This window comes from Jaculus jaculus, chromosome 1, assembly GCF_020740685.1.
Source record: "Jaculus jaculus isolate mJacJac1 chromosome 1, mJacJac1.mat.Y.cur, whole genome shotgun sequence".
NCBI classification, from domain to species: Eukaryota; Metazoa; Chordata; class Mammalia; order Rodentia; family Dipodidae; genus Jaculus; species Jaculus jaculus.
Window position 1 is genome coordinate 322107913 of NC_059102.1, and position 19665 is coordinate 322127577.

Here is a 19665-nt window from a genome sequence, read left to right on the forward strand (position 1 = left end):
ATGGAAACTAAATCACACACTACTAAATGATGAATGGGTCAATGAGGAAATCAAGAAGGAAATCAAAATCAGAATCAACAACAATGAGAACACAACATACCAAAACCTTGGAGACACAATTAAGGTAGTCCTAAGAGGGAAATTTATAGCTTTAAGTGCCTATAATTAAGAAATTAGAAAGTTCTCAAGTAAACAATTTAATGCTTCACCTTAAAGCCTTGGAAAAAGAACAAGGCAAACCGAACATCAGTAGATGGGAAGAAACAATAAAGATTAGGGCAGAAATAAATGAAATAGAAACAAACAAACAAACAAAAGAAAATCCAGCCAGGCATGGTGGTGCACACCTTTAATCCCAGCAATCTGGTGGCAGAGGTAGGAGGATCGCTGTGAGTTTGAGGCCACCCTGAAACTACATAGTGAATTGCAGGTCAGCCTGGACAGAGTGAAACACTACCTCAACCCCCCCCCCAAAAAAAATCAAAGAATCAATGAAAAAAAGAATTGGTTCTTTGAAAGAATAAACAAGATTGATAAGCCCTTAGCAAATATGACTAAAAGAAAGAGAGAAGAGACACAAACTAATAAAATTAGAGATGAGAAAGGCACCATCACAACAGATATAAGAGAAATTCAAAAAATCACAGGGACATACTATAAGAACAATACTCCACTAAGTTTGAAAATCTGAAAGAAATGGATGATTTCCTTGATTTATATGATCTACCAAAATTAAATCAAGATGAGATTAACCACTTGAATAGACCTATAACAAGTATCGAGAGCCAGGCAGTTATAAAAAACCTCCCAACTGATCTGGCCCAGATGGATTCCCTGGTGAATTTTACCAGACCTTCATGGAAGAACTAACATGAATGCTTCTCAAATTTTTCCACAGAATATAAAAGTAAGGAATCCTAGTAAACTTTAATCCCAGCACTTGGGAGGCAGAGGTAGAAGAATCACCATGAGTTCGAGACCATCCTGAGACTACATACTGAAGTCCAGGTCACCTGAGCTAGAGTGAAACTCTACCTCGAAAGAAAAAAAAAAAAAAAATTCAGAAGACACTAGGAAATGGAAAGACATCCTTTCATACCTTGTTCTTGGACTGGAAGAATCAATATTATGAAAATGGCAATCTACACATTGAATAAAATCCCCATCAAAATTTCAATGGCATTCTTCACAGAAACAGAAAAAAAATCCAAAAATTCATTTGGAAGTACAAAAGCCCTCAAGTATCTAAAACAATTTTGAGCAACAAAAATAAGACTGGTGGTATCACCATACTGGATTTTAACCTATACTACAGAGCCATAGCAACAAAAACAGATATGTAGATCAATGGAACAGAACAGAGGACCAATCTGGGTAGCTACAGCCACCTGATCTTTGCCAAAAATGCCAAAAATACTCACTGGAGAAAAGACAACCTCTTCAGCAAATGGTGCTGGGAAAATTGGATATGTATCTGTAGAAGGATGAAAGTAGATTCTATCTCTTTCCATGCACAAGAATTAAGTCCAAATGGATCAAAGATCTTAGTATCAGACCCAAAACTCTGAAACTGCTAGAGGAAAAAGTAGGGGAAACCCTTCAATATATTGGTCTTGGCAAAGACTTTCTGAATATAACCCCAATTGCTCAGGAAATAAAATCACAGATCAACCACTAGGACCTCATGAAATTACAAAGCTTTTCTACAGCAAAGGACACTGTGAACAGAGCAAAGAGGCAACCTACAGTATGGGGAGAAAATCTTTGCCAGCTATACATCTGACAGAGGATTAATATCCAAAATGTACAAAGCACTCAAAAAAACTAAATAATTAGAAATCAAACAACCCATTTGAAAATGGGCTATGGAACTAAAAACAGAGTTCTCAAAAGAAGAAATATAGATAGAATATAAACACCTTTAAAAAATATTCTAGGGCTGGAGAGATGGCTTAGCGGTTAAGCGCTTGCCTGTGAAGCCTAAGGACCCCGGTTCAAGGCTTGGTTCCCCAGGTCCCACGTTAGCCAGATGCACAAGGGGGCGCACACATCTGGAGTTCGTTTGCAGAGGCTGGAAGCCCTGGCACGCCCATTCTCTCTCTCTCTCCTTCTACCTGTCTTTCTGTCTGTGTCTGTCGCTCTCAAATAAATAAATAAATAAAAATTAAAAAAAAAATATTCTACATCCCTAGCCATCAAGGAAATGCAAATTAAAACTACATTGAGATTCCATCTCACTCCTGTCAGATTGGCTACCATCATGAAAACAAATGACCATAAATAGTGGCGAGGATGTAGAAAAAGAGAAACCCTTCTACACTGTTGGTGGGAACACAATTTGGTCCAGCTATTGTGGAAATCAGTGTGGAGGTTCCTGAGACAGCTAAAAATAGATGTACCATATGACCCAGCTATAGCACTCCTAGGCATATATCCTAAGGACTCATCTCATTACTTTAGAGATACTTGCTCAATCATGTTTATTACTTCTCTATTCATAAATGCTAGGAAATGGAACCAGCCTTGATGTCCCTCAACTGATGAGTAGATAATGAAGTGGAAAAATGAAATTTTCAGGCAATGGATGGATCTGGAAAGAATTATACTTAGTGAGGTAACCCAGGCCCAGAAAGCTAAATGTCACATGTTCTGTCTCATATGTGGATCCCAGCTATAAATGATTGGACTTCTTTGTGAGTTGGAATAAAACTCAGTACCAGAGGCCAATAAGCTAGAAAGGAGATAAAAAGGGAATAGAAAGGGAGGGAGGGAAGACTAAATAGGATGAGACTGTATATATGTAAGTAGAAGAACAAACTGATGGGGGTGAAAAGGCCTAAGTGAGGTCAGGGGAAGAGATTGAGTACAGGAAAGGTGGAGGGAGGGCTAATCAAAATCTAAGAGGATATAAATAAGTCATATGGAAGGAAATCTACGTTTTTGGACAATGGAACACTCAAGAGCCATAGATTGTTATGTGCCAGGGATGAAATACCTTCTAGTAAGTTGTTGGCCAAGAAGGTCCCTGATGCCCCCAAAATATTAAAGGCCATTTCTGAGGTTCATGGTTTCCCACCAGGAATAGATAGTAAGACCCTATTGCTGAAGATGCCACATACTTGGGCTGCAAGGTCACTGAGAAATCAAGCTGGAGCTGAGCTGAAAACCTCCTCCATGTAGACCAGCTGGCAGAAAGCTGGAAAAAAGCTCCATTGCATGCAGATCAAGGGGAGAGAGAGAAATCACCAGTGGAGATACTCAACAGTAGACACTGCAAGCCTTAAATTTGGCCAGCTAGGCCAAATAAGACAATGGGTGCAATAGTGGCATGTCTGTTATGGGAGAAACCAACTGTTCTGTAATTGGACTGGAGGCCTGCTCCACAGAAGGGAATACATCCCTGATACTGAACACCTACAACAGAGGTAGTCATGAGCCCTAGGGGTGTAACGTCTGCTGCTGTCTGGCTAAATGTATATTCTATGCTCACCAAACTACCCAGTAAGCACTTCACTTAATGTTCATACCCATATACTAATGCTATCTCACTTTTGGTTTTTCAGATGGTGGTGACCTTGGGATGACTCAGAAAGCACCAAGGTGCTGAGAAGTGACAGAGGAGTGCTCATCCCTGAAATATCTCTATTGCACCTTCCAAAGTTCAGGGTCCATTGTGGAAGAGGTGGTGGAAAGAATCTAAGAGCCAAAGGAAGGGTAGGATTCCTACAACGTGCCCCTCCAGACACAAAATAGTCTGGATATCCATGACCTCACAGTAGCTGACACTACCTACACAGGACCATCATAATAGGTGGAAAAGATGATGACATCAAAATAAAAGAGAGACTAATTGAGAAGGGAAAGGGGTGTATGGAGATTGGAGTTGCAAAGGGGAAAGCAGGGTGGGGGAAGGAGATTACCATGGGTTACTGTCTACAATTATGGAACTTGTCAATGGAAAGATATATTTTAAAAATTAAGATAAGGCTGGGCATGGTGGTGCATGCCTTTAATCCCAGTACTATGGAGGCAGAGGTAGGAGAATCCCTGTGAGTTTGAGGCCACCCTGAAATGACATAGTTAATTCCAGATCAGCCTGGACCAGGGTGAGATCCTACCTCAAAAAACCAAAAGAAAAAAAAAAAGATAAAGAAAGGAGATGGAAAGGGAAGTAAAACAGAAATAGCAACGTTAAATAGACAAAAATACAAAGAGGGGCTGGAAATTGCTCAGTGGTTAAAAGTGTTTTCTTGCAAAGCCTGATAGCCCGGGTTCAGTGGTGCATGTGTCTGGAGTTTGTTTACAGCAGCTGGAGACCTTGGTGTACAAGTTCTCCCCCACCCACCCCGCCTCTCTCTGTCAAATAAATAAATAAATATTTGGTTTTTTAAAAATCTAAATGTTAGAATTTATTTTTATGATTACAGGCACTAAAGAGCAGTTTAGGCAAACAAGATAAGCAAGCACCACTTCCCCCTTTAGCCCGGTGCAACACTTTGGCTTCATGATACCCTGGCTGACTTAATCCATTAGCTTGAGTTGAAAGCAGTTTCTTCCACAACCATGCCAGCTATCCTAATTGTGCCTGCTCTGTGAGCACTGAGTGTTCACAGCCATTTTCTTGAAGCTTCCACATGTTAATCAGACACTGCTGGTTAAGGTAGGAACCGTTAAACCCTTCCTTCCTCTTTCCTAACTCACACCTTCAGAGATCATAACTGTTAGTTACTATATAAAACTTTGTTTCCAAGCACTGACTGGAACTGTTGGGTCCAGATCCCTTTTTAGGGCACTGGCTCCCTGAGAAGAAAGAGAGGTCCTCATGGACACTTTCATGAACAATGGCCCTGTACAGGGCACCTCATGTCCTTTGCAACCAAAAGATGCCGACTTCAGACCTGTATTGGAACCAAACTGCCAAGACATTGTTCAGTTTTAGCACACTGAGTTCCTGCCAGATGTCAGAGCAAGTGAGAGGTCAAGGCCAGAGGGATGACTCACCATCTTTTTTTTATTTTTTATTTTTTAGTTTTCAAGGTAGGGTCTCACTCTAGCTGACCTGGAATTCACTATGTAGTCTCAGGATGGCCTTGAACTCACGGCAGTTCTCCTGCCTTTGCCTCCTGGGTGCTGGGATTAAATAAAGGCATGTGCCACCAATCCCAACCAGATTTTTTTTCTCAATTTTTATTAACATTTTCCATGATTATAAAACTATTCCATGGTAATACCCTCTCCCCCCCACTTTCCCCTTTGAAATTCCATTCTCCACCATATCCCCTGCCCCAACCAGTTTTAAGAATATATTTTATTTATTTGAGAGAGAGAAAGAGGAAGAAAGAGAGAGAGAGAATGGGTACACCAGGGCATCCAGCCACTGCAAACAAACTACAGATGCATGTGCCCCCTTGTGCATTTGGCTTAAGTGGGTCCTGGAGTATTGAACTGGGATCTTTTGGCTTTGCAGGCAAATATGCCTTAGCCACTAAGCTATCTCTCCAGCCCTCCGATATTTTTTGTTTATTCATCTCACTCTAGCTCAGGCTGACCTGGAATTCACTAGGTAGTCTCTGGGTGGCCTCGAACTCATAGCGAACCTCCTACCTCTGCCTTCCAAGTGCTGTGATTAAAGGTGTGTGCCACCATGCCCAGCTCAGATTTTTTAATATAAATATTCCTTAATTTTCTTTGTATTACACTGAAATTTTCTCCTTTTCACGTCCAGTTTTATTAACTTGATTCTCTCTCTCTTGCTTTGGCTAGTTTGGCTAGGGGCTTGTCAACCTCATTACTTTTTCAAAGAACCAACTCTAATTCTATGTTGTTCTTTTGGTCTCCCTTTCATTAATTTCTGTTCTAATCTGTATTATTTCTTGCCATCAACTGCTTTGGGATTTGCATTATTGTATTCCTGGAATGCCGAGGTGTGTCATTATTTACTGAGATCTTTCAGACTTTTTCGTGCAACTCTCCTAAACTTTCCTCTTAGAACTGCCCTGGCTATCTCCCAAAGGTTGTGCTTTCATTTTCATTTTTCTAGAATTTCCTAATTTCTTCAATGACTCACTGGTTATTATTCAAGAGTTTTCAATCTCCACCTATGTTGTAGTTTTTATAGTATTTTTCTTTTGGTGCATGTGTGCACACTTATGTGGTTTATGTGATATGTATGGCATATGCACGTGTGTGCAGATGCGTGCACCCAATACATGTGCATGCAGAGGCCAGAGAATGTGGGGTGCATCCTTTGTTGCTCAGACTCTGCCTCAATCCAGAGTTGCCATTTTTTTAGGCCAGGGAGCCTCGGAGATTCTTAAGTCTCTCCCAATACACCTTCTACCCCTCCAGTGCTTTTATTTAGACAGGATTTCACTTTGTAGTCCAGGCTGGCCTCAAACTCACAGTAATCCTCCTGTACTATCTTCCCCAGTGTTGGAGTTATAGCCTGGTTCCAGTGTTAAGAGACTGCCAAATTTATGTCTGTATTCATGTAATTTTTTTTTATTATTTTTTTTCTGGAGGGGGACGGGTTTCGAAGTTGAATCTCACTCTAGCCCAGGCTGACCTGGAATTCACCATGTCATCTCAGGCTGGTCTCGAATTCACAGCGATCCTCCTACCTTTTGCCTCCCAAGTGCTGGAATTAAAGGTGTGCACCACCACGTCTGGCTTCGTGTAATTTTTGTTTGTCTTTTTCCAGGTAGGGTCTCACGCTAGTTCAGGCTGACCTGGGATTCACTATGTAGTCTCAGGGTGGCCTCCAACTCACAGCAATCCTACCTCTGCCCCCCGTGTGCTGGGATTAAAGGCATGTCACCATGCCCAGCTATGTAATAATTTTTAATTGAGAGTTTGATGGGCCGAAAAGATGACTTAGTAGTTCAGACACTTGCCTGCAAAGCCAAAGAAAGGATCCAGGTTCAAGTCCCCGGGACCTACATAAGCCAGATGCACATAGTGGTACACGCGTCTGGAGTTTGTTTGCAGCCCTGGCGCATCCATTTTTTTTTTTCCTCTCTCTCTCTCTCTCTAATAAAAAGATGTATATGTGACTAAAAAAGAAAGTTTAAAAAAAAAAAACAGCGTACTTATTTACTTTCAAGAAGGGACCAGGTAAGAATGAGTTTTACAAGTAAAGCATACAAGCATTCAGAATTCGTGAAATTATTAAACTTCAGTAATAAGAATCCATATAAATTTGTTTTCAGGGGCTGGAGAGATGGCTTAGTGGCTAAACCCTTGCCTGTGAAGCCTAAGGACCCCAGTTCGAGGGTCGATTCCCCAGGACCCACGTAAGCCAGATGCACAAGGTGGCACATGTATCTGGAGTTCCTTTGCAGTGGCTGGATACCGTGGCGCGACCATTCACTCTTGGTCGCCCTCAAATAAACAGAAACAAAATGTTTTTCAGACAAATAAAATGGATCCCAACTAATCTACTCTTTTGTAGCTTTTTCTTTTTAATAATTAGGGCCCATTTCAAAAAAAAAATCCCTTTTTCCTTTATGGATTATTATTAAACCCTTCCATTTTTACCTTCCAAACCTCAAAGCTTACCTGGCCTAAGAATTTCACGCAGAAGTCCCAACTAGCGGGACAGCACTTACTCTCCCCCCATCCTTAGTAAGAATCAAAGCATTGTGTACTTTACAATTGACATTTCCCAAAAAGAAACAACAACAACAACAAAAAATCTGCCACACAGTAACAAGCCACAGGGCGGGTTGGTTGGTTTGTTTCTGCTGGAGTTTTGCGTTTTCCCGGCTTTGGAGAAAGGCAGTTGGAGGCGTGTGGAGTGAGACGTAGGAAACGCTACGGTGGCCGACCAGAAACGCGCAGGAGGCCGCGGCCCCGAGGGCAGCAGCATGACTTTGCACAACGACGAGCGGGGGCGCGTCCCCGGGAGAACCCTGAACCCGCAGAAGGAACTGGGGCCGAGTGAGCAGCCGGAGCCTGGCACGTGTGCCGCCGGCGTCGCCGGGGCTCAGGAGGGGCGCACGAGCTCCGACCCACGCTGCGGGACGGCGCCGCCGCCTCCTCCTCCTCCTCCTCCGGCATCCGGGCCGCTCGGCGCGCTCGTAGCGCCGCGGCCCCTCCATTTTGTCCCCGCTCTCCTTTAGAAAGGAGCGCCGAGCTGTGCTATTTTAGGCACTAAGTACCTTGGGGGAAGGAGGAGGAGGGGACGCGGGCAGGCCTAGCGCGGGAGGCCGGTGCCGCGGGAGCTGGCAAGGTCACGGGAGGGGGGGGGGCCCGTGTCCGCGCCCGGAGCACAAAGGACACGTAGGGGACGAGGCTCGCGGAAGCGGCGCCAGGGCACTTCCGGCAGGGCTGCGCTGCGGCGCGGGGGGCCGCCGACCCCAACCTTCCACCCGGAGGACAAAGCGGCGCCCGGCGCGCGCTCCCGGCCGTGGCCCCGCCCTGGCGCGCGCCCGCCGCCGCTCCCGGGAGCGCGCGCGACGGTTAAAAATGGCGGTTAGGACGGAGGAGGAGCCCCAGAGGTGGACTGGAGGGTGGAGGGCGGGGGGGGGGGATGGAATTTCACCTCGGCGGGAAAGGGCCGGGCGGGCCTCGCCCTGCTCGCGAGCCCGGGGCTGGTGGCGTTTCTCGGGGGCCGCCTCCCCTCGAGCCCCGTCCCTGAAGGTCACTTGCGGGCGCGGGGGACACTGGGACACGTTGCTCTGAACAAAGGAGCCGGCGCCGAGGCGGGCTTCTACGGAGGCTCGAGAACGTTCCTAAGATGGCGGCCGCGGCGCGGAGGGCGAGGCGGGGCGGGGCGGGGCGGGGCTGCCGCTGCGACGCTGGGCGTGCGTGAGGCGGCGCTGCCCGCGCTGAGTCGTCCGCATGGCTGCGCCGGAGCCCCAGGAAGCCGGGAAGGGGAAGGTAACGCAGGCGGGCCGCGCGCGCGGGGGGAGGGCGCGGTTCCCTGGCAGCCCCCAGCGGGCCTGAGCTCTTAGCTCTGGCCCTTCCCGAGGTTTGCCTCCAAGTTGCCAGGACCAGAGGGAGCTGAGCCGGGTCTGCACTGTGGATGGCCCCCCTCCCTGCCGCATCTTGCGCTGGTCTAGCTAGGGCTACTAGTGAATGGCGCTCCAACAGACGCCACCAAGGCTGATGGATTTTGAAAACGTTGTTTATGCCCATGCAAGAGCCTTAACCTTAGCTCAGCCACCTCTCCAGCCCCAAGTGTCTACCGGCTGAAAGTAGGAGTATAACTTTGCCTTTGGCTCTTCTCAGCCCGCCATTAGCACTCGCCAGCGTGCTCTGGGTCCCTGTGCCTGGGCATTTGGTCCTAATTAAATCCTAAAATCGAGTGATAGCTTGTTTTCTTGGTGCAAGTAAGACCAAACCACTCTAAAATCTTGTCTTAGTACACGAACCTCATAGGACTCCCCAGAATAGAACTAAGGCCTTCCCCCATCCCTGGTATTTTATTGTAACATTCATTTCCATATAGAATTCCTTTGCTTCGTCTTCTTTGTTTATAGCAACCCAGGTGTTCAGAAAGATAATGCGTGAAGAAAATCACTTCCTCCTTGAAAATAAACTTAAAATCCGGGCATGGTGGTGAACACCTTCTATCCAAACACTCCAGAGTCGGAGGATCACGAGTTGGAGGTCAGCCTGGGCTAAAGTGAAACCCTACCTGGCAAACTGTCATTAACGTTTGGCCAGTCAGGGGCAGGTTCTTCATAGCTGCATACTGGAGATTGAACCTAGGATCAGGACCCCGTTCATGTACTTTACCGAGCAGCACCCTCCCTCCTTTTTAACTTAAAATGGGCACAGCCATTTGAGGGCTGGAGAGAGGCAGATACAGAATGAGAATGGGTGCGCCAGGACCTCCAGCCTCCAAACGAACTCCAGACGCATGTGCCACCTTGTACTTACATCTTTGACTTTGCAGGCATGTGCCTTAACTGCTAAGCCATTTCTCCAACCCTAAACTACATCTTAATTACAAACACTATTTGGCTTTGCTACACTTGGATTTTGAACTGCTCATTTGTGAAACCTTTATACAAATGTTTGGACCATTTGAAACTTAAGTAATCAACAGACTGGGATGTGATAAGACGCAGCTTGCGGTGGTTTGAAGATAACGGTAACCTAAGGGACAGGGACAATTGTCAACCTAGCATACCCTGATCCACTCAACACTTAAAAGGTTTTAGGCCAGACTTGGTGGGCCACACCTGTAGTCCCTGCATTCTGGAGGTTGAGGCCAGCCTGACACTAGAGTAAAATCCTGCCTGGGGGTAAAGGGGAACCAAACAAACCATTTTCCTTTGCCTTTAAGCCAGGTGGAGACACACACCAGAGGAATTCAGGCAGTTTCCAGTTCCTGGGCTATAAACTTGAGAATAAAACCATTCAAAAATAGAGTACTGTACCTACTCAATTAGGTACTAAGGGCAGTCTTGATTCAGACACAAAACACCTCCATTGAGCTCACATTCTACCAAGCCAGTCAAAGATCCAGGAGAAAGGTGGTAAACAGACTGGATAGTGGGATTATAGGTATGTCTGACCCAAAAGCCAATGGGACACAAAAGGAAGTTCATGCCATACCATATTGGGACTTTGTAACAGCAGCAAAATAAATGTTCTGTACAAAGGCTATGCTGAGTTTATAGTAAGATAGATACAAAAAAGGTCAGACATTTGATAGGTGCTATGTGGTTCAGGATACTGCGATCCTCTCAAACTTGCTAATACATTGAGTATGGACTTGAAGTTTGTGGCCTGAGAAATGGCCCAAGTAGCAATTCCAGTGAGTGACAGGTTTGGAGGTGAAAATTCTTTTGGAAATACTAAATTCAACACTTTTATTAGGTAAGGCAAGTCAATGGACCAAACGTGGTGGTGCATACCTTTAATCCCAGCACTTGGGAGGCAGAGAGGTAGGTGAGTTGGAGATCAGCCTGAGACTACATAGTGAATTCCAGGTCAACTGGGCTAGGTTGAGACCCTCAAAAAAAGTTAAGACACTTGATAAAAGCTAGATGAAGTGTTGCATTCATCTGGAGTTTCTCCTCTCTGCCTAAATGGTATTTTATAACCACAACTTAAGTTTAAAATAGAAAAATCCACAAGGGCTGGAGATGGTTTAGGCATTTGCCTGTAAAGCCAGATGTGCAGTATAACACTCTGGGTATTTGTCATGGCTAGAGGCCTTTGTTAACCCAGTTATCTGCCTCTTTAATCCACACAAACGAAAAAGTATGGATTTCTTTTCCAGACTTGGCTAAGTGATTTGCTCTAAAACAAAAACTCAAGGTCTGGGAGATAGGTTTCAGTGATGGGGTATTTCTTAAGTTTGTGAGAATAAGGCTAGAGTAAGTACAATAAAATTGCAGCATATAAATAGATGTCTTTGTACACCACAAAGAATCCTTAAGCAGGGGTTCCTAACTAGTACACTGCGGCCGATCCCATAGTTTGTTTTTATTGCCCTATCCTGTAGAAACCTTTGTCACTTGCTCCAAAGATCTATAGAATTATAAGCGTCATCACCTCATATACATTTCTAGCTCCAGTACCATTTGGCTGGTTTGAAGGTGAGTCGTGTCTGGAGTGCAATCTACCTTTACAACAGCGACCATGTTATGACCTTTTAAAGTTGAGCTTCTGAGATGGTGTTGAAGACTAATATAACAAGTGGCCTGATGAGTCTGAAGCAGTCCAATGTTAGGTGTGTAGGGAGAGGCAAAAAGAAAAACAATCACTTGAGTGTGTATCCATTTTACTTTAATATGAATCAAGTTGTCTTCCAACAGGTCCTGAGTCAAGACAGGTGAAATACAAACCATAGCTCAGTCTGACTGGCCTTTTTCTTCCTTTCCCCATCCCATCTGTGCTAAGTGACTTCATTTAAGAGCCGTATTGTTTTTTTAAAAAAATGAATTTCCAGTGTCAGGGACAGAAAACAGATTTTGCACATGGCTAGTTTTGAGACAGTCTCATTCTGTAGACTGGGCTGGCCTCCAAATCACAGCAGTTTTACTGCCTTGGTATTCTGATGGCTCGCAATTGTGAGCCAATGCATCAATTCCCTAAGACTTTTAACATTCTATATGTCTTATCTTCTCGAGAGCTAGTGCTGAATAAAACGTCCCATAAACATATTGGTGAATTCCACAATTCCAATGAAGACAGTTACTATAGTCCTTAAGAAACAAATAATTGAGGCCACAACTACAGGTTAGTTGGCAGTGTTGAACCCAAATGCTAGCTTTCTGGATTAGCCTTTGATCCCCTACTACAAGTCTAAGTACATGGTAATTTTAGGCAAGAACCAGAGAAAAAACATTTTGATGTCAAGTATTTATTCTTATAAGCCATTAGTTATAGAATTAAATGAGTTAATAAAGTAAAATATATATTTCCAGACAGGTGTGGTGGCACAGGCCCTTAATCCCAGCATTCAGAAGGCAGAGGTAGAAGGATTGCCCAGTTTTGAGGCCATCCAGACATAGTGAATTCCTGGTCAGCCTGTGATAAAGGAAGACCCTACCTTGGAGGGGTGGGGAACAGGATGGGTAAGTGGCATTTACTCCCTTAAAAACATCAAAAATGGGGCTGGAGAGATGGCACAATTAAGGCGTTTTCTTGCAAAGCCAAAGGACTCCGGTTCAATTGTCCAGGACGCACGTAAGCCAGATGCACAAGATGGTACATGCGTCTGGAGTTTGTTTACAGTGGCTGAAGGCCCTGGCACCCATTCTGCCTCTTAAATATTTTGGAAAACCAAGAGTGGTATTCACAGTAGTGAGTGTGATCTTCAACTAACATATCTTCTTGTTTACCTAGGTTCTTCTTTATTTTATCCTAGTCTTTTAAGCTTCTAGGAATTTTAGATGTTGGAAACATTCCTTGTGCACGGGACTCAATATTATATGGTTCATTTGGATCTGTTGTGGCTGGACTTGGCCATTTTCTGCTAACCAGTGAGTATTTGTTTATTTCTTTGTGTCACACATTTCTGTTATAAACAATGTTATTGTTTGAACATCTGATTATAGTGACTATACTTCTGTTTGACAGGTAGAATTAGAAGATCATGTGACGTTGGAGTAGGAGGATTTATTGTGGTGACCTTGGGATGTTGGTATGTTTACCAGTTGCTTCATTCAGAAATTACCACAGATGAAAATTTTTTTATTTTATTGGGCATGGCTGGTGGAGGCGCATGCCTTTAAATCCCAGCACCGGAAAAGGCAGAGGTAGTAAAGTTGCTTTGAGTTTGAAGTCAGCCTGAGCTATATAGTGAGACCCTACATCAAAAGATATGTCTTACAAAGTTTTGGTACTTGCAGTATGTTCAAATAACCATGGACAGAGCAAATAAGCCAAACTCATGGTTCCTACTTTGTACTTCTATTTTTTTTGGCAAATTAATCAAATTGACAGAACCTGCACTTTATAAAGACACAGCTTGTGTTGTTTTTGAAAAAGCATTTAGATAGTCTATGGTGATCCTCTAAGTACTGTGACATTCTATTTAATTATAAAAAAGGAAGCTAAAGGTTCCATAAGGTTGGAAACTCTATGTAATTCTCTTTTTCAAAGGTTCCATTGTAGGTATAATTATGCAAAGCAGAGAATCCAGGAAAGAATTGCAAGAGAAGGAATTAAAAATAAGATTTTGTATGAAAGCACCCATCTTGATCCTGAAAGAAAATAAATCAAGATCAGCAGCAACTGAGCAACCAATACTCCTTCCAGTCAGTCAATATCCACAGGATCAAGCACTACTAAACACTTTAATTGTATTGCTAATAAAAGCTTAAAGTATGTGTAGTTTGTATAACATATGAACTTGCCTTAAATCACAACTTGGGGCTGGAGAGATGGTTCAGTAGCACATGAATCTGGAGTTCATTTGCTGTGACAGGAGGCCCTAGTGTACCCATTCTTTCCCACTCCCAATTTTAAGTGAAATCTGTTTTGTCCTATCTCTGCCTACAGAGTGCTGGGATTAAATAAAGGCACACCCAGTGTAATTTGTTTTGAACTAAATATGTACATGGTGTGCACACATTTCATAGTGACAATATTAAAAAAGGTCAAGTGTAGACACAAGGATCTTCAGAGCTTGCTGAAAAGCCACAAGGCTCAGGTCCAGTGAGACCATATGCTAAAAGTTACAAGAGTGGAGTAGACATCCTCTGGCCTGTGCATGGGGTACACATATACTTGTATGTACATTCATACACCAGTCATTTCACATACCATATGCAGAAAAGAACAGCTGCAGATTATTAGCTCAGTTGCCACAGTGCTTGGGTAAAATTTACTCATACTATATACACTTTCAAGCATGGTTCATATGACTAATGATCTCAGCATTCAGGTTGCCTGGGTTACAAAACCATGCTGCAGTCAGGCAAGATGCACCCACTGGTAAAATGGTGACAGTACTACTGTTCAAGGGAGTAACCAGCCACTTTCTGAATGGATGAGACCCACTCCTTATTACAATAAAATTAAAATTCTGTTAAAATTTGTGGTTGATCCCAAGGTTTTTCAGTGTCTGTACTTTGGTATTCTATGTATCACAGGGAAGAAATTCATGTCTTGTGCTGTGAACAAAAGCCCTTGGCTGAGGCTTCTAGAGAAGCTACTACTATGGTTTTCCTAAATAGTCATGTTGTCTCTCCCCCCACCCATAGGTTCTCTCTCTACCCAGGCTGACTTTAAAGTCTCAAGGAAACCTTGAACTCTTAGGCCATCTGCCTCCTAAATGTTGAGATTAACAGTGTGCGCCACCATGCCCAGCACAGGTAGTCTTTATTTGTACCCACAGGCTAATGAGTACTACTGTCAAAAGCTTCTGTTTGCAGTGGGCAGCTACTACTGTAGGGAATCGTTACTGGTCAAGTCAGGTGACTTGAATGCTCAAGAGTCCTAATGGGACATCCACATCACCCCCTTGCAAAGCTCATGGAACACTGTACAAGAGGGGTGGAAAAAATGTAAAAGCCAAAGAAGAGTTGTGGAACACTCCCTTAAGGAATTTATAAAGCCACTGCACTAATACACACAGTGGCTATGATTATCTATACAAGACTAGGCCTGTCAACATTCTGTCATGGAGGGGGTGAGGGGCTCATGAGGCCCCATCACATAAGTAGTAACTGATTCATTTAATGATTGCAGGCGAAGGGTGGGGGTGTGTGTGTGACGTTTTCTTCAGGAGGAGCCCCCTAGTTGAGTTGTCCAAGTTCTGGTAAGTAACTCTTCAGTTACATTCATCACTGGACCACCAAAAACACAAAGGGGGAACAAGAGAGGGAGTGGGACGAGAAGGTAATGGGAGGCAAATGGGATTAAAACAAAATTGTCAAAACCCAATAAATGTGGGCATGGTGGTGAACACCTATAATCCCAGCACTCTGGAGGAATTCATAGCCAGCCTAGGCTAGAGACAGACTTCAGACTGTATACAGATTTAAAACAGAAATTCAAGAACCCAATACAGAACCAAATCCTCACTAACTGCTCAACCAGAAAATAAAAAATCTCCCCTTTTTTTCTTTTTCAAGGTAGGGGCTCAATTTTAGCCTAGGTTGACCTGGAACTTTGTATTCCCAGACTGGCCTCAAACTCCTACCTCCTGGTCCTCCTACCTCTGCCGCCCAAGTGTTGGGATTAAAGGCATGCACAACCACACCCAGCTTTTCTAGTTAAAAGCATCCCTTTTGAATGAAGTTCATTTGTGGCTTTATTATAATCACTTTAAAAAATACAGACTAGACTGAAGACACCAGAACAAGATTGTATCCATTACTGTATTAAAGTGAGCCAAAGAAAGTAACTCTTGAAATTATTTTGTCCTCTATCCTTTGTTTTAAAGGAATATCCAGGCTTATTCCAGCTCAATTCAGAATTATCCTTTCCTTGCCCACTCCTTGGCTGTCGCCATGAGGACCAGTCATAGTGCAGAGGTTTCTCCATTACCAAATGTAGCATACTATCTGCATCTGACAGTTTAGATGACAGTTCATGTATGTTCCACAAGAAAATTTTTCATCTGGCAATCAACCACATAAAGGAGTTGGCCACTGATGAGGATTAAGTTTGAAATACCAGAACAAGACAACCTCAAGTACATTCTACATTATACAAAAACTGGTCATGACCGAATGATGAAAAATGCCATGGGAATGGCTAGTTTCTAGGAGGTAGCAGAGCTTTTACTGGGGAAAATACCCATCTAATCACCTGTGGGCATGAGGTACAGTTTTACTAGCACTTAACATGAAAAATGGAGCAGTTAAATTCTTTCTAGCTAGATCACACTGCAATCACATCTTACCGTAAGAAAACTCGACTGGTAAAATTTCCAGTGTCTTCACTATTAAGGTTAGTTCATTTTCACAGCAGCATGACTGCAAAAACTAGAGAGCTGGTAAAAACAAAAGTTATGAATCACTTAATTTCATTTATTACTTCAAAAATGTCATCACATACACTTGCATGACCACATTTTTCTTTTTGAATCTTATTTTGTTGTATAATTATGTGGCTCATGTTCATATGCATGGAGGCCAAAGTTTGACAGTGTCTTCCCTTTGCTGTTCAGACAGGGCCTCTGAACCACCCCAGCTTGCCTTATGAAATCTCCCTTCTGCTTCCCAAACACTGGGATTACAGGCATGCACCACCATAGCCTAACATTTCCATAGGTGCCAGGCATCTGAATTTAGAACTCTCTTGAATGGCAAGTCCCCAGCCTTTGAGTCGAGTGTTGCTCAAGTTGGGTTTGAACTAATGCCAATTACAACACAGCCAACATGCCTAGTTCAAGTCATTTTCTTTCCATAACCCAATCTATTCTCACCCTGCAAACCCTCCTGTACATCATCTTACCTTCTAACTCTAACTCTCTACTTTTTGTTTCACAGCACTTTGTGCTGGTCTCCCCATAAACTGGTACTTTTACTGGTTACAGCCATGTGCTACATACACCAAGTTTCTTACTGGTTAAGACTTGTCTACTTACATTCTCCTTCTAGCCCCAATGTGTTTAGTCAATAAATGTTGTATGACAAAGATCAATGTAACCCCCCCAACCAAACTTGCATTTTAAACTTAACCTACCTTAACATGCCCTCTTGGGTGCCTCCAAGCACACTGCTTCCTTCATTGTCCACTAATTCCGAAATCTCATACTAGGTGATATAGCAGTAGGTACCAGCTAAATAGCTGATTAAAATAGAATTGTAGTGTTAGTAGTTTTGAAAATTTTTTGTGGCTTACCTACCATTCCTACTTTGAAAAATATTCTTAGTAGCTGTATGCCGTTTCCCCCTTCCCTTAACCCCTCCCTGTTTTTCACTACTTGCTTTACATCTCAGTAAACAGGACCTTAGGGAATTAAAAGTAGCTTTTTCTGGACTTGTGACTTCTTTTGACTGAGTCTGGCAACAATAAATCTTGACTATGCTAAAACCATTATTTGATTTGCAAGCATCTCTTTAGTCTACGTACCTCTAACTCCATCGGTGGTTTCCCTTTGCTTCGATTATATAATGCGAGGAGGTCTATATAATAAATTCAGGACTCCTGTTTATGCACTTTTCAGCAAAGAGCTAGGGATCAAATAGGGTTTGAATCCTTCTATTCCTAGATAAAAATCTGTGACAGGTGTCAAGACACCCCTTTAAAAGTCATGTTAAGTATATACTATTCTTTGGGTAAACAGACCTTTATTAGAAGAAGAATTAGAACGATTCCTGTTAAGTCTGACTTGTAAATGGTCCTCTAGAATGATGTATTTTTTTTGCAACAGCTGAGGTCTAATAATTATCAAATCAGGTAAATAATAATGCCAGTATCCACTACCACCCAAATACTGGTATTTTTGACACATCTTAAACATGTTCAATTTTTAAAGGTTTTTAAAAACTATTTTCTTAAACGAAGCTGTTGAGATAAGAAAAAATTTATTACAAATTTTCCAAAGTATTGCAATTTAAAGCTTATAATGTGAACACGTGAGTTATAAACTTTTTAACAGCATCCATGTAGCCCAGGCTGGCCTCAAACTTCTGTTCTCCTGCCTCAGCATCTTCAAGTGCAGGGATCTCAGGCAAGTGCTGCCACACCTGGATTTAAATGTTGACTCTTCAACCATTGTTACTCCTTCTACTCCTTTTTGTAGCACATCTGGCTTACAGAGGAGTAGACAAATGGTTCTGTTCACTTAAAGCATAAGGGCAGTAAGAATATAGGTGCTTTGCTCTACTTTTGTTTTACTCTTTCAAGGTAGGATCTCACTCTTTCCCAGCCCAGGCTAGTCTTGAATTCACTATTCAGTCACAGGCTGGTCTTGAACTCAATCCTACCTCTGCCTCCTGCAATACACTGGCATTAAAGGCGTATACCACCAATCTGGGCCTTCTTCCTGTTTTACGGTACAGCCTTAAGAGAAATAATCCTTACAATTCCCCCCCCCAAATGCTTCTACTGTACCATGAAGTCACATCAAACAAAACATGCCTTTCCACTGAAAGCACAAAGCTTGTGTCTTAAATCTTTTTCTAAAGCAATTAATTATGAAATCTTGAGTTGTCTGCTCTTCAATAGCCATTAAGTTTGCTTAGAGTACAACTGCACTTCACTGTGCAAACCTGAATAGCTACTTTATTATCAAAACTACAATCAAGTCCTCATTTCACCTAGACATTGTGTATGTAGTATGAAAAAGAAAATCCTAAGCTTATGAAGTCTTCAAAAAATTTTCAGCCTTTCAGTGGTAAATGTTCTAGCCTGGCTCACTTATCTCCCATTCTGTCATCCTCTTACGACTTTGGTAACATTTACACCCTAGCTGATAATGCACTTCAAAATAGGCATAGTATCTATCACTTTATTATTCAAGACGATTTCAACCTATTTTGCAGGTTTTAAAATATTTTATTGTTGAGAAGGAAAAGATTTTGGGAAATGAAGGGCATGTGAAGATACCCCACACTCCAAATATTTTAATTTAATATTTTATTTATTTGAAGTCTCTAGGTAACAGCTCAACTTTCAAGAGTTAAGTATTTCAAGTCTTAGGTCTTTGCAAAAGCACTGCTGATTGCATGCAAAGAGAATAAAACATTTCACCTCAAGAATGAATAGGATTTTAAAAACAGACCATCTGTCCACTTGCCTGCCAATTTTCACTAGGTTTTATTTAACGTGATCCTGGAAGCCTAACATAACAACTGAAATATACAAGCAGCAATTAATTTGGAATACCTATTGGAATCACTGGAACACATTTAGTTGGGCCCTTTTACTCTTCCACACAGCACATTCACATGGACAGACTAAGGAAAAGGAGATGAAATTTCAATCAGCACATTTTATTACTTTTACCAAAATGAAAAAAATTACGTTGGAACCTTTAATTCTTACTTGTCCAGGACTCTCCCATCTCCCTTTACAAGAAACTTAAAAAAAAAAAAAAGATTGCCAAATAAGTTAAAATTATCTTGTCCTCTTACTGTAAACTTTTAAAGCATTTCTAACCTGGTTTATTCTAGCCATCTATTTCTTTGTGGTTTAAAATTTTGACCACTATCTTTCTGTTATGTTTCAGTGTTCAATAGCACAAGATTTTTTTTATTGGGTGAAACTGATTTTATTTCATGCACTAGCACATGGGACTGTCAA

At 42.5% G+C, this 19665-nt stretch overlaps 1 protein-coding gene across 2 annotated transcripts; it reads left to right on the top strand.

The window, feature by feature from the left end:
- Positions 1–8793: 8793 nt before the first annotated feature.
- On the top strand, positions 8794–13809 carry LOC101605683 (cytochrome c oxidase assembly protein COX20, mitochondrial). 2 transcript variants are annotated; one of them, XM_045148329.1, is made up of 5 exons: positions 8843–8880; positions 9483–9612; positions 12830–12944; positions 13042–13105; positions 13567–13809. In XM_045148329.1, exons 2-5 carry the CDS (start codon positions 9556–9558, stop codon positions 13679–13681), a joined length of 351 nt encoding a protein of 116 aa, XP_045004264.1. In that variant the 5' UTR covers positions 8843–8880; positions 9483–9555; the 3' UTR covers positions 13682–13809. The 2 variants fall into 2 exon arrangements, with proteins under 2 accessions (XP_004653325.1, XP_045004264.1); XM_004653268.2 differs by lacking the exon at positions 9483–9612 and having other exon boundaries at positions 8794–8880.
- The last annotated feature ends 5856 nt before the right edge of the window (positions 13810–19665 follow it).